Source organism: Mustelus asterias, chromosome 27 (genome assembly GCF_964213995.1).
Source record: "Mustelus asterias chromosome 27, sMusAst1.hap1.1, whole genome shotgun sequence".
Taxonomy (NCBI): Eukaryota; Metazoa; Chordata; class Chondrichthyes; order Carcharhiniformes; family Triakidae; genus Mustelus; species Mustelus asterias.
The window spans coordinates 43,369,789-43,382,954 of NC_135827.1; the positions used below are offsets into that span (position 1 = coordinate 43,369,789).

The following is a 13,166-nucleotide window of genomic DNA, read 5'->3' on the forward strand; positions in this document are numbered from 1 at the left end:
TATCGATGATGCAAGTATCTCGGCTATTTCCTCCCTAGCCTCCCACAATGTCCTGGGATACACTTCATCAGGTCCCGGGGATTTATCTACCTTGATGCGCTTTAAGACTTCCAGCACCTCCTTCTCTGTAATATGTACACTTCTCAAGACATCACTATTTATTTCCCCAAGTTCCCTAACATCCATGCCTTTCTCAACAGTAAATACTGATAAGAAATATTAATTTAGGATCTCACCCATCTCTTGTGGATCCGCACATAGATGACCTTGTTGATCCTTAAGAGGCCCTACTCTCTCCCTTGTTACTCTTTTGCCCTTTATGTATTTGTAGAAGCTCTTTGGATTCTCTTGGAGATTAGGTTTGGATTGTGGCATAGACTGCAGAAAATATTAAGACATTATTGGGTTTTGTGATCCCTTAAAGAGGATCTGATGGACACAAGTGATTGATTTTCACAGTGGATCAGAATCCCTAGGATTGGATGTCCATGCCTAGATCTCTGACTACCCCTACCTCTGTTGGTTTCCTTTCATGTCCTACCCCTCCAGCAATGAATGTAACTGCAAATTGATATAACTGATCTCCCAAGTCCCAAATAATTCACTCGGGTAAGAGTCAAAGATCACACACAGCTATATATATCCTGGCACTTACTCTGAATTACTTACTTATGAATTTTAGGTCATCTTATGTTTATTTCTTTTTGTGTGAAATAGTTTGCCTTATTATTTCCTGTTTGGAACTCTTCGTCACAGGATCAGAAAATGTCTCAGCTTTTTTGGCTCACTATGGCAAAGCTACCTCTCTTTTTCCCCCAGAATTATTTTTGCTTTCAGGTAACCATTACCCTCCCATTCAAGTTATCACTAATCTTGAGTCTATATTTTAGCAACTGGAGATTTCTTACCATACTCCACTAACACAGCGTGTGGAGAGTGCTCGAGGCATGATCTCTGAGCCTTGCTGCATGAAGCCACCCACTGGGAACCAGAGGCTGTTTCCGAGTGAATACTGATTGACCAACACGTTACATTTTCCTCGAAAACAAGGTTGAGGGTTGTACCACTCGTAAGGAGACAACCTGTAAAAGAAATCATTGCATCTAAAGAACAGAGGTTGTTAAAGTTCCTATTCAATGCTGTTTAGTACCCAATTGGCCAAAAGCTATCAACTGCACATCAGAACATCAGCAGTTTTCTGTGTTGCCCAAATGCTGTCTACAAACAAGGAAGATTTATACAAATCATAGTGTTTTAGTCAAACCCATCACATTAGCCAACCTTAGGACTTAGAAAATAAAAATCAAAGACATAAAGACATTAAGGTACATATGGAAGGACTTAATATAACAAACAATCGTTTGACAGGACTCCCATGTGACTATACCTGGCTACAAGGAAGAGAACACAACTGACTGCAAGATAGGCAAGCACCATGAAGAGCCAAACACCAGGAGAGAAAGGGTCCAGAAAGGAAAAATAACCAGGTTTCCTACCCTGAAATAAAGTAAGGAAAGGACATCATTGGCATGGAATATCTTTGTTTGACAGGAGAAACAGTAAACAGCAACATACAACACACTAATCAACAAGAATGTGGAGAATGAAAGGCAAAAATTCACAACTTTAAACTGGAACTTGAACCAATGGATCAGATTTCACTGAACTCCCAGCCGAGGAGGTGGAACAGTAAGGAAAATGCTAAGGAACTGTGTCTGGACGGCAACCCAGTACAGACCAACCACTGGCCAATTTTCCAGCAACATGAAAAGTCGCAGCTCAGCGAACCACCAACTAGAGGTGGGCAGCCAATCTAAGGCCCAACTGAGGGATATCTTCTTGGTTACGCGCATCTGCCAGCAGCAGAACAGTCCCTGTCACATGGGAGGCTGCTCGTTGCATGGAGGCAGCCTTGCTGTGTTCCCCAGGAGTCCATTGGAACCAGAGGCCCTGAGATCCAAGGAGGGGGCTGCTCAAGGGGACTCCCTCTCTGAATTTCAAGACCTACTTTCGTGGCACCAGTAGTAAAATGAGGAGTGTTCCTTCCCGATGAAGTTGCCTCAAGGTGAAGGTGTCATCTTGCTATTGCTGCCTCAGCAGTGGCCATCTCAGTACCAAGGCTTCTGAGCTGTTGACTTTGATTGGGCAAACTGGATAAAGGGGAACCAATAGATGTAGTGTACTTGAATTTCCAAAAAGTCATTCAATAAGATGCCACATAAAAGGTTTCTGCACAAGATAAGAACTCATGGTTTGATTTGATTCATTATTGTCACATGTATTAGTATATAATGCAAAGTATTGTTTGATGCACACTATACAAAGCATACCGAACATTGGGAAGGAAAGGAGAGGGTGCAGAATGTAGTGTTACAGTCATAGCTAGGGTGTAGAGAAAGCTCAACTTAATGCGAGGTAGGTCCATTCAAAAGTCTGATGGCAGCAGGGAATAAGCTGTTTTTGAGTCAGTTGGTATATGTCTTCAGACTTTTGTATCTTTTTCCCGATGGAAGAAGGTGGAAAAAGATACAAAAATCTGAGAACATGGACCAACCGACTCAAAAAAAAGCTTCTTCCCTGCTGCCATCAGATTTTTGAATGATAATTGCATTGATTTTGATTGATTTGGATTGACGATTGGCTAACCAGAAGGAAACAGTCAGGTAGGAGTCTGGTTCTACAGCACAAAAGGGTGGGAGGAAGAAGAGAAGAGCAGTAGTATTAGGGGACTCAATGGTCAGAGGTACGGACAGGAGGTTCTGTGGTCGGGACAGAGACTCCCGGATGGTTTGTTGCCTCCCGGGTGCCAAGGTCAGGGATGTCTCTGATCACGTGCACAGCGTTCTAAAGTGGGAAGGTGATCAGCCAGATGTCGTGGTACACATCGGTACAAATGATGTGGGTAGGAAAAGTGAGGAGGTCCTAAAGAGTGAGTACAAAGAGCTTGGAAGGAAGTTAAAAAGCAGGACCCCGAGGGTAGTAATCTCAGGATTGCTACCTGTACCATGTGCCAGTGAGGGTAGGAGTAGGATGCTTGGGCGGATGAACACGTGGCTGAGGAACTGGTGTAGGGGGCAGGGTTTCCGATTCTTGGATCATTGGGACCTCTTCTGGGGCAGGTGGGACCTGTACAAGAAAGACGGGTTACACCGAAACTACAAGGGGACAAATATACTTGCAGGGAGGTTTGCTAGTGTTATTGGGGAGCATTTAAACTAGATTTGCAGGGGGATGGGAACCAGAGTGCCAGAGCAGATAGTGGAGCAGGGGTAAAAAGACAGGTTAGTTCAAGCAAAATCACAAATGGAAGAGTTGAGTGTGGTGGAAATAACCTTTTGAGGTGTGTCTATTTCAATGCCAGGAGTATTGTGGGGAAGGCAGATGAGCTGAAGGCGTGGATAGACACATGGAAATATGACATTATAGCCATTAGTGAAACTTGGCTACAGGAGGGGCAGGACTGGCAGCTCAATGTTCCAGGGTTCCAATGTTTCAGGGGGGATAGAGGCAGAGGGATAAAAGGTGGGGGGTTGGCATTGTTGGTCACGGAAAATGTTATAGCGGTACTCAGGCAGGATAGATTAGGGAGCTTGTCGACAGAGGCCCTGTGGGTGGAGCTGAGAAACAGGAAAGGTATGACCACATTAATGGGCTTGTATTATAGACCACCCAATAGTCAGCGAGAATTGGAGGAGCAAATCAGCAGAGAGATAGCTGACAACTGCAAGAAACACAAAGTTGTGATAGTAGGGGATTTTAATTTTCCACATATAGATTGGGACTCGCATACTGTTAAAGGTTTCGACAGGGTCGAGTTTGTAAAATGTGTTCAGGAGAATTTTCTACATCAGTATATAGAGGTGCCAACGAGAGAGGATGCGATATTGGATCTCCTATTGGGAAATGAGTTAGGGCAGGTGATGGATGTGAGTGTGAGGGAACACTTTGGATCCAGTGATCATAATGCCATTAGTTTCAACCTGATCATGGATAAGGATAGATCTGGTCCTCGGGTTGAAGTTCTGAACTGGAAAAAGGCCAAATTTGATGAAATGAGAAGGGATCTGGGAAGTGTGGATTGGCACAGGCTGTTCTCTGGTAAGGATGTAAATGGAAAGTGGGAGGCCTTCAAAGGAGAAATTTTGAGAGTGCAGAGTTTGTATGTTCCTGTCAGGATTAAAGGCAAAGTAAATAGGAATAAGGAACCTTGGTTCTCGAGGGAGATTGTAACACTGATTAAGAGGAAGAGAGAGTTGTATGAAATGTACAGGCAGCAAGGAACAGATCAGATGCTCGAGGAGTATAAAAAGTGCAAGAAGCTATTTAAGAGGGAAATCAGGAGGGCTAAAAGAAGACATGAGGTTGCTTTGGCAGACAGAGTGAAGGAAAGTCCAAAGAGCTTCTATAGGTATGTTAGGAGCAAAAGGGTAGTGAGGGATAAAATTGGTCCTCTTGAAGACCAGAGTGGTAGACTGTGTATGGAACCAAAAGAGATGGGGGAGATACTAAATGGTTTTTTTGCATCCATATTTACTGAGGAAAAGGGCATGGAGTCTACGGAAATAGGGCAAACAGGTACGGAGGTCATGGAACCTTTACAGATTAAAGGGGAGGAGGTGCTTGCTGTCTTGAGGCAAATCAGAGTGGATAAATCCCCAGGACCGGACAGGGTATTCCCACGGACCTTGAGGGAAGCTAGTGTTGAACTTGCAGGGGCCCTGGCAGACATATTTAAAATGTCAGTATTCACAGGGGAGGTGCCGGATGATTGGAGGGTAGCTCATGTTGTTTCGTTGTTTAAAAAAGGTTCCAAAAGAAATCCGGGAAATTATAGGCCAATAAGTTTGACGTCGGTGGTGGGCAAGTTATTGGAAGGTGTGATAAGGGATAGGATCTACAAATATTTGGATAGACAGGGACTTATTAGGGAGAGTCAACAAGGCTTTGTGTGTGGTAGGTCATGTTTGACCTATCTATTAGAGTTTTTCGAGGAGGTTACCAGGAAAGTGGATGAAGGCGGCACGGTAGCACAGTGGTTAGCACTGCTGCTTCACAGCTCCAGGGTCCCGGGTTCGATTCCCGGCTCGGGTCACTGTCTGTGTGGAGTTTGCACATTCTCCTCGTGTCTGCGTGGGTTTCCTCCGGGTGCTCCGGTTTCCTCCCACAGTCCAAAGATGTGCGGGTTAGGTTGATTGCCAGGTTAAAATTGCCACTTAGAGTACTGTGATGCGTGGGTTAGTGGGATTAGCGGGTAAATATGTGGGGGTGGGGCCTGGGTGGGATTGTGGTCGGTGCAGACTCGATGGGCCGAATGGCCTCCTTCTGCACTGTAGGGTTTCTATGATTTCTAAGGGAAGGCGGTGGATGTTGTCTACCTGGATTTCAGCAAGGCCTTTGACAAGGTCCCTCATGGGAGGTTAGTTAGGAAGGTTCAGTCGCTAGGTATACATGGGGAGGTAGTAAATTGGATTAGACACTGGCTCAATGGAAGAAGCCAGAGAGTGGTTGTGGAGGATTGCTTCTCTGAGCGGAGGCCTGTGACTAGTGGTGTGCCGCAGGGATCGGTGTTGGATCCATTGTTGTTTGTCATCTATATCAATGATCTGGATGATAATGTGGTCAATTGGATCAGTAAATTTGCTGATGATACAAAGATTGGAGGTGCAGTGGGCAGTGAGGAAGGTTTTCAAAGCTTGCAGAGGGATTTGGACCAACTGGAAAAATGGGCTGAAAAATGGCAAATGGAATTTAACACGTCAAAGAAGCCATCCCCTACGGACAAGCCCTCCGTATACACAGGATCTGCTCGGATGAGGAGGATCGCAACAGACACCTCCAGACGCTGAAAGATGCCCTCATAAGAACAGGATATGGCGCTCGACTCATTGATCAACAGTTCCAACGCGCCACAGCAAAAAACCGCACCGACCTCCTCAGAAGACAAACACGGGACACAGTGGACAGAGTACCCTTCGTTGTCCAGTACTTCCCCGGAGCGGAGAAGCTACGGCATCTCCTCCGGAGCCTTCAACATGTCATTGATGAAGACGAACATCTCGCCAAGGCCATCCCCACACCCCCACTTCTTGCCTTCAAACAACCGCACAACCTCAAACAGACCATTGTCCGCAGCAAACTACCCAGCCTTCAGGAGAACAGTGACCAAGACACCACACAACCCTGCCACAGCAACCTCTGCAAGATGTGCCGGATCATCGACACAGATGCCATCATCTCACGTGTGAACACCATCCACCAGGTACACGGTACATACTCTTGCAATTCGGCCAACGTTGTCTACCTGATACGCTGCAAGAAAGGATGTCCCGAGGCATGGTACATTGGGGAAACTATGCAGACGCTGCGACAACGGATGAATGAACACCGCTCGACAATCACCAGGCAAGACTGTTCTCTTCCTGTTGGGGAGCACTTCAGCGGTCACGGGCATTCGGCCTCTGATATTCGGGTAAGCGTTCTCCAAGGCGGCCTTCGCGACACACGACAGCGCTGAGTCGCTGAGCAGAAACTGATAGCCAAGTTCCGCACACACGAGGACGGCCTCAACCGGGATATTGGGTTCATGTCACACTATTTGTAATTCCCACAGTTGCGTGGACCTGCAGAGTTTCACTGGCTGTCTTGTCTGGAGACAATACACATCTTTTTAGCCTGTCTTGATGCTCTCTCCATTCACATTGTTTTGTTTCTTAAAGACTTGATTAGTTGTAAGTATTCGCATTCCAACCATTATTCATGTAAATTGAGTCTGTGTCTTTATATGCTCTGTTCGTGAACAGAATTCCCACTCACCTGAAGAAGGGGCTTGGAGCTCCGAAAGCTTGTGTGGCTTTTGCTACCAAATAAACCTGTTGGACTTTAACCTGGTGTTGTTAAACTTCTTAAAATGGAATTTAACGCAGACAAGTCTGAGATATTGCACTTGGAAGGACAAACCAAAGTAGAACGTACAGGGAAATGGTAGGACTCTGAAGAGTGCAGTTGAACAGAGGGATCTGGGAATACAGGTACAGAATTCCCTAAAAGTGACATCACAGGTGGATAGGGTCGTAAAGAATGCCTTTGGTACATTGGCCTTTATAAATCGGAGTATCGAGTATAAAAGTTGGAGTGTAGGGTTATATAAGACATTGGTGAGGCCGAATTTAGAGTATTGTGTACAGTTTTGGTCACCTAGTTACAGGAAGGATGTAAATAAGGTTGAAAGAGTGCAGAGAAGGTTCACAAGGATGTTGCCGGCACTTGAGAAGCTGAGTTACAGAGAGAGATTGAATAGGTTGGGACTTTATTCCTTGGAGCGTAGAAGAATGAGGGGAGATTTGATAGAGGTGTATAAGATTTTGATGGGTATTGATAGAGTGAATGCAAGCAGGCTTTTTCCACTGAGGCGAGGGGAGAAAAAATCCAGAGGGCATGGGTTAAGGGTGAAAGGAGAAAAGTTTAAAGGGAATATTAGGGGGGGCTTCTTCACGCAGAGAGTGGTGGGAGTGTGGAATGAGCTGCCGGATAAAGTAGTAAATGCTTTTAACATTTAAGAAAAACTTGGACGGGTTCATGGATGAGAGGGGTGTGAAGGGATATGGTCCAAGTGCAGGTCAGTGGGACTAGTGAAAAAATGGTTCGGCACAGACAAGAAGGGCCAAAAGGCCTGTTTCTGAGCTGTAATGTTCTATGGTTCTATGGTTCTAAAATGGGTCATTTTCAGATTGGTAAAATGTAACCATTGGAGTGCCAGAGGGATCAGAACTGGTTCTTCAACTATTTACAATTTATAGTAATGACTTGGATGAAGAAACAGACTTATTACAGTTAGATTTGCTATTGATACAAAAATAGGTAGAAAGGTAAGTTGTGAAGAAGGTACAAATAATCTGCAAAGGGATATGGATTGTTTAACTGAGTGGGCAAAGTTTTGACAGATGGAGTATCATGTGGGAAAATGTGAGGTTGACCACTTTGGCAGGAAGAATAGAAAAGTATGTATATTATTTAAATTGGGAGAGAGTACAAATTGATCTTGGTGTCCTTGTACATAAATCACAAAAAGTCAGCATACAGGTACAGTAAATAATTAGGAAGACAAATAAAATGTTGGCCTTTATTAAAATTAGGATGGAGTATAAAAGTCAGGAATGCTTGCTAAACAACTGTACAGATATTGGTAAAACTACACTTGGAGTACTATCTACAGTTTTGGTCTCCTGACTTAAGAAGACTCCATCATTGAGGATGGAGATATTTGTGGAGCCTCCTCCTCCAGTGAGTTGTTTAATTGTCCACCACCATTCATGACTGGGTGTGGAAGGACTGCAGAGCTTAGACGTTCCTTAGGCTGATTCTGGATGAAGGAATTTTCTTATGAGGAAAGGTTGAGCAAGTTGGGCCTTTACTCATTGGAGTTTAGAAGAATGAGAGATGATCATTTTTGATTTCGATTTGATTTGATTTTTGATTTGATTTATTATTGTCACATCTATTAGCATACAGTGAAAAGTATTGTTTATTAAAATCATACTTGATCTCATCCTAACCAATCTGCCGGCTGCAGATGCATCTATCCATGACAGTTTCAGTAAGAGTGACCATTGCACAGTCCTTGTGGAGAAAAGGCCCATTTTCACATTGAGAATAACCTCCATTGTGTTGTGTGGCACTATCACCGTGCTAAAAGATGTGTAGATAGATTGAGTCACGTGTAGATGTATAAAAAGGATGTGTAGATAGATTGAGTCATGTTGAGATCGAAAAGGAGGAGGTATTGGGGTTCTTGATAAACATTAAGGTAGACAAGTCCCCAGGGCCTGATGGGATATACGCCAGAATACTGAGAGAGGCAAGGGAGGAAATTGCTGGGACCTTGAGAGAAATCTTTGTATCCTCACTGGCTACAGGGGAGGTCATGATGTGGAGATGCCGGCGTTGGACTGGGGTAAACACAGTAAGAAGTTTAACTGGACTTTAACCTGGTGTTGTTAAACTTCTTACAGGGGAGGTCCCAGGGGATTGGAGAATAGCCAATGTTGTTCTTTTGTTTAGGAAGGGTAGCAAGAATAATCTAGGTAATTACAGGCCGGTGAGCCTTACATCAGTGGTAGGGAAATTATTGGAGAGGATTCTTCGAGACAGGATTTATTCCCACTTGGAAATGAGTGGACGTATTAGTGAGAGGCAACATGGTTTGTGAAGGGGAGGTCGTGTCTCACGAACATGATCGAGTTTTTCGAGGAAGTGACGAAGATGATTGATGAGGGTAGGGCAGTGGATGTTGTCTACATGGACTTCAGAAAGGCCTTTGACAAGATCCCTCATGGCAGACTGGTGCAGAAGGTGAAGTCGCATGGGATCAGAGGTGAGCTGGCAAGGTGGATACAAAACTGGCTCGGTCAAAGAAGATAGAGGGTAGCAATGGAAGGGTGCATTTCTGAGTGGAAGGCTGTGACAAGTGGTGTTCCTCAGAGATCAGTGCTGGGACCTTTGCTGTTTGTAATATATATAAATGATTTGGAGAAAAATGTAACTGGATTGATTAGTAAGTTTGCGGACGACACAAAGGTTGGTGGATTTGCGGATAGCGATGAGGACCATCAAAGGATACAACAAGATATAGATCAGTTGGAGACTTGGGCAGAGAGATGGCAGATGGAGTTTAATCTGGACAAATGTGAGGTAATGCATTTTGGAAGGTCTAATACAGATAGGAAATATACAGTAAATGGTAGAACCCTTAAGAGTATTGATAGGCAAAGGGATCTGGGTGTACAGGTACACAGGTCACTGAAAGTGGCAATGCAGGTGGAGAAGGTAGTCAAGATGGCATATGGCATGCTTGCCTTCATCGGCCGGGGTATTGAGTTTAAAAATTGGCAAGTCATGTTGCAGCTTTATAGAACCTTAGTTAGGTCGCACTTGGAATATAGTGTTCAATTCTGGTCGCCACACTACCAGAAGGATGTGGAGGCTTTGGAGAGGGTACAGAAAATATTTACCAGGATGTTGCCTGGTATGGAGAGCATTAGCTATGAGGAGAGGTTGGAGAAACGTGGTTTGAAGCGACGGAGGTTGAGGGGCGACCTGATAGAATTCGACAAGATTATGAGAGGCATGGACAGAGTGGATAATTAGAAGCTTTTTCCCAGGGTGGAAGAGTCATTTACTAGGGGGCATAGGTTTAAGGTGCGAGGAGCAAGGTTTAAAGCAGATGCACGAGGCAGATTTTTTACACAGAGAGTAGTGGGGGCCTGGAACTCGTTGCCGGGGGAGGTAGTGGAAGCGGATACGGTACTGACTTTTAAGGGGCGTCTTGACAAGTACATGAATAGGATGGGAATAGAGGGATATGGTCCCCGGAAGGGTAGGAGGTTTTTGTTAAGTCGGGCAGCATGGTTGGTACAGGCTTGGAGGGCCGAAGGGCCTGTTTCTGTGCTGTAATTTTCTTTGTTCTTTGTTCTTTTGTTCTAAATGGGAGAGACTTCGAACCGATCTAGCAACTCAACACTGGGTATCCATGCGACGCAGTGGGCCATCAACAGCAGTGGAACTGTACTCAGCCCCAATCTGTAATGCCATGGACCGGCATTTCCCCACTCTACCATCAACCCTGCTTCAATGGAGAGTGCAGGAGGGCATGCCAGGAGCAGCACCAGGCACACCTAAAAATGAGGCGTCAACCTGGTAAAGCTACAAAACAGGACCACTTGCATGCCAAACTGCATAAACAGCAAGTGATAGAGCTAAGCGATCCCACAATAATTGGTTCAAATCTAAGCTCTGCAATCCTTCCATATCCAGTCATGAATGGTGGTACAATTAAACAACTCACTGGGGGAGGAGGCTCCACAAACATCCCCATCCTCAATGATGGGGGTGCCCAGTACATCAGTGCAAAAGACAAGGCTGAAGTATTCGCAGCAATCTTCAGCCAGAACTGCCGAGTGGATGATCAATCTCAGCCTTCTCCAGTGGTCCCCAGCATCTCAGGTGTCAGTCTTCAGCCAATTCAATTCACTCCACGTGATATCAAGAAACGGTAGGAGGCACTGGATACTGCAAAGGCAATGGGCTCTGATAACATTCCGGCAATAGTACTGAAGACTTGTGCTCCAGAACTTGCTGCTCCCCTAGCCAAGCTCTTCCAGTACAGGTACAACACTGGCACCTACCCAACAATGTGGAAAATTGCCCAGGTATGTCCTGTACACAAAAAGCAGGACAAATCCAACCCGGCCAATTACCGCCCAGTCAGTTCACTCTCGATCCTCAGCAAAGTGATGGAAGGGGTCATCGACAGCGCTATCAAGCAGCACCTGCTCAGCAATAAATAACCTGCTCAGTGACGCCCAGTTTGGGTTTCAAAGAAAAAGAACAAAGAAAATTACAGCACAGGAACAGGCCCTTCGGCCCTCCAAGCCTGCACCGACCATGCTTAACTAAAACTCCCTACCCTTCCGGGGACTGTATTCCTCTATTTCCATCCTATTCATGTATTTGTCAAGACGCCCCTTAAATGTCACTATTGCATCTGCTTTCACTACCTCCCCCGGCAGCGAGTTCTAGGCACCCAGCACCCTCTGTGTAAAAAAACGTGCCTCGTACATTTCCTTTAAACCTTGTCCCTCGCACCTTAAACCTATGCCCCCCAGTAAGTGACTCTTCCAACCTGGGAAAAAACTTCTGACTATCCGCTCTGTCCATGCCCCTCATAATCTTCTATCTTCGCAGGGAGAACAAACCAAGTTTCTTGGTGCCTGGAATTTGTTGCCGGGGGAGGTAGTGGAAGCAGATACGATAGTGACTTTTAAGGGGCGTCTTAACAAATACATGAATAGGATGGGAATAGAGAGAGATGGTCCCCGGAAGGGTAGGAGGTTTTAGTTCAGATGGGCAGCATGGTCGGTGCAGGCTTGGAGGGTCGAAGGGCCTGTTCCTTTGCTGTAATTTTCTTTGTTTTTTTGTCCCTCTGATTTGCTTAAACAGCAAGTGAAGATGAGATTTGACTGAGGGACAAAGTCCCCTGAACTGTCAGATATGTTAAGCTATTTTCAGTTTGAACTTGTCATAGAAACATAGAAACTAGAAGCAGGAGTAGATCATTCGACCCTTTGAGCCTGCTCCGCCATTCATTTTGATCATGGCTGATCATCAAATTCAATATCTTGATCCCGCCTTCCCCCATATCCCTTGATCCATATAGCCACCAAAGCTAGATCCAATTTCTTCTTGAAATTGGAGTTTGCAGATGACACGATGATTGGTGGAGTTGCTGATAGTGCCGGGGATTGTCAGAGGGTACAACAGGATAGAGATAGATTGGAGTCTTCGACACAAAAATGGCAGATGGAGTTTAATTATAGAATCATACAGTGCAGAAGAGGCCCTTTGGTCCACCGAGTCTGCACCGACATATTAGAAACATCCTAACTCCAACTAATCCCATTTACCAGCACTTGGTCCATAGCTTTGGATGTTATGATGTGCCAAGTGCTCATCCAGATACTTTTTTAAAGGATGTGAGGCAATCCGCCTCTATTGTTTTGGATAGTGTGGAGGAGGATGACTCTCCAGGGGTAAGCCACAGTGACCAGGTCACTGGCACACAGTCAGGCTCTGGGGCCCGGAAAGGAAAGAGAGGGATTAGGAGAGCAATAGTGGTGGGGGGCGTGTCGGTTAGAGGCACGGACAGGCGATTCTGTGGGTGCGAACAGGACTCCAGGATGGTAGTCTGCCTACCTGGTGCTGGGGTACTGGATGTCTCCGAGCGGATAGGAGGCATATTAAAAGGGGAGGATAAAGAAACGGATGTCATTGTACACATTGGTGCAAATGACGTAGATAGGAAGAGCAGGGGGATCCTACGAGAGCAATTCAGGGAGTTGGGAAATAGGCTAAAAAGTAGGGCCTTCAGGGTGGCAATCTCTGGGCTGCTCCCAATGCCTAGGGCCAGTGAGGCTAGGAATAGGTAGATAGTACAATTGAATGCTTGGCTAAAGGACTGGTCCAGGAGGGAGGGCTTCATATTCCTGGATCACTGGCAGGTTTTCAAGAGAGGAGGGCACATGTACAAGAAGGACGGGTCACAACTAAATTGGAAGGGCACGAATATCCTGGCTGGGAGTTTTGCTAGTGCAGTTCGGGTGGGTTTAAACTAG

The 13,166-nt window shown here is 45.4% G+C and overlaps 1 protein-coding gene across 1 annotated transcript in view; it reads right to left on the reverse strand.

Annotated features, from left to right (window-relative positions):
* Nucleotides 1–13,166, reverse strand: part of LOC144480013 (glutamate receptor ionotropic, kainate 4-like) — a 289,723-nt gene that overhangs the window by 65,626 nt on the left and 210,931 nt on the right. The window contains exons 13-14 of the mRNA XM_078199163.1: nucleotides 1,388–1,497; nucleotides 909–1,082 (exon numbers count right to left, since the gene is read on the reverse strand). Of these exons, the coding sequence (XP_078055289.1) occupies nucleotides 909–1,082; nucleotides 1,388–1,497 (284 nt within the window). The remainder of the gene's footprint in view (nucleotides 1–908; nucleotides 1,083–1,387; nucleotides 1,498–13,166) is intronic.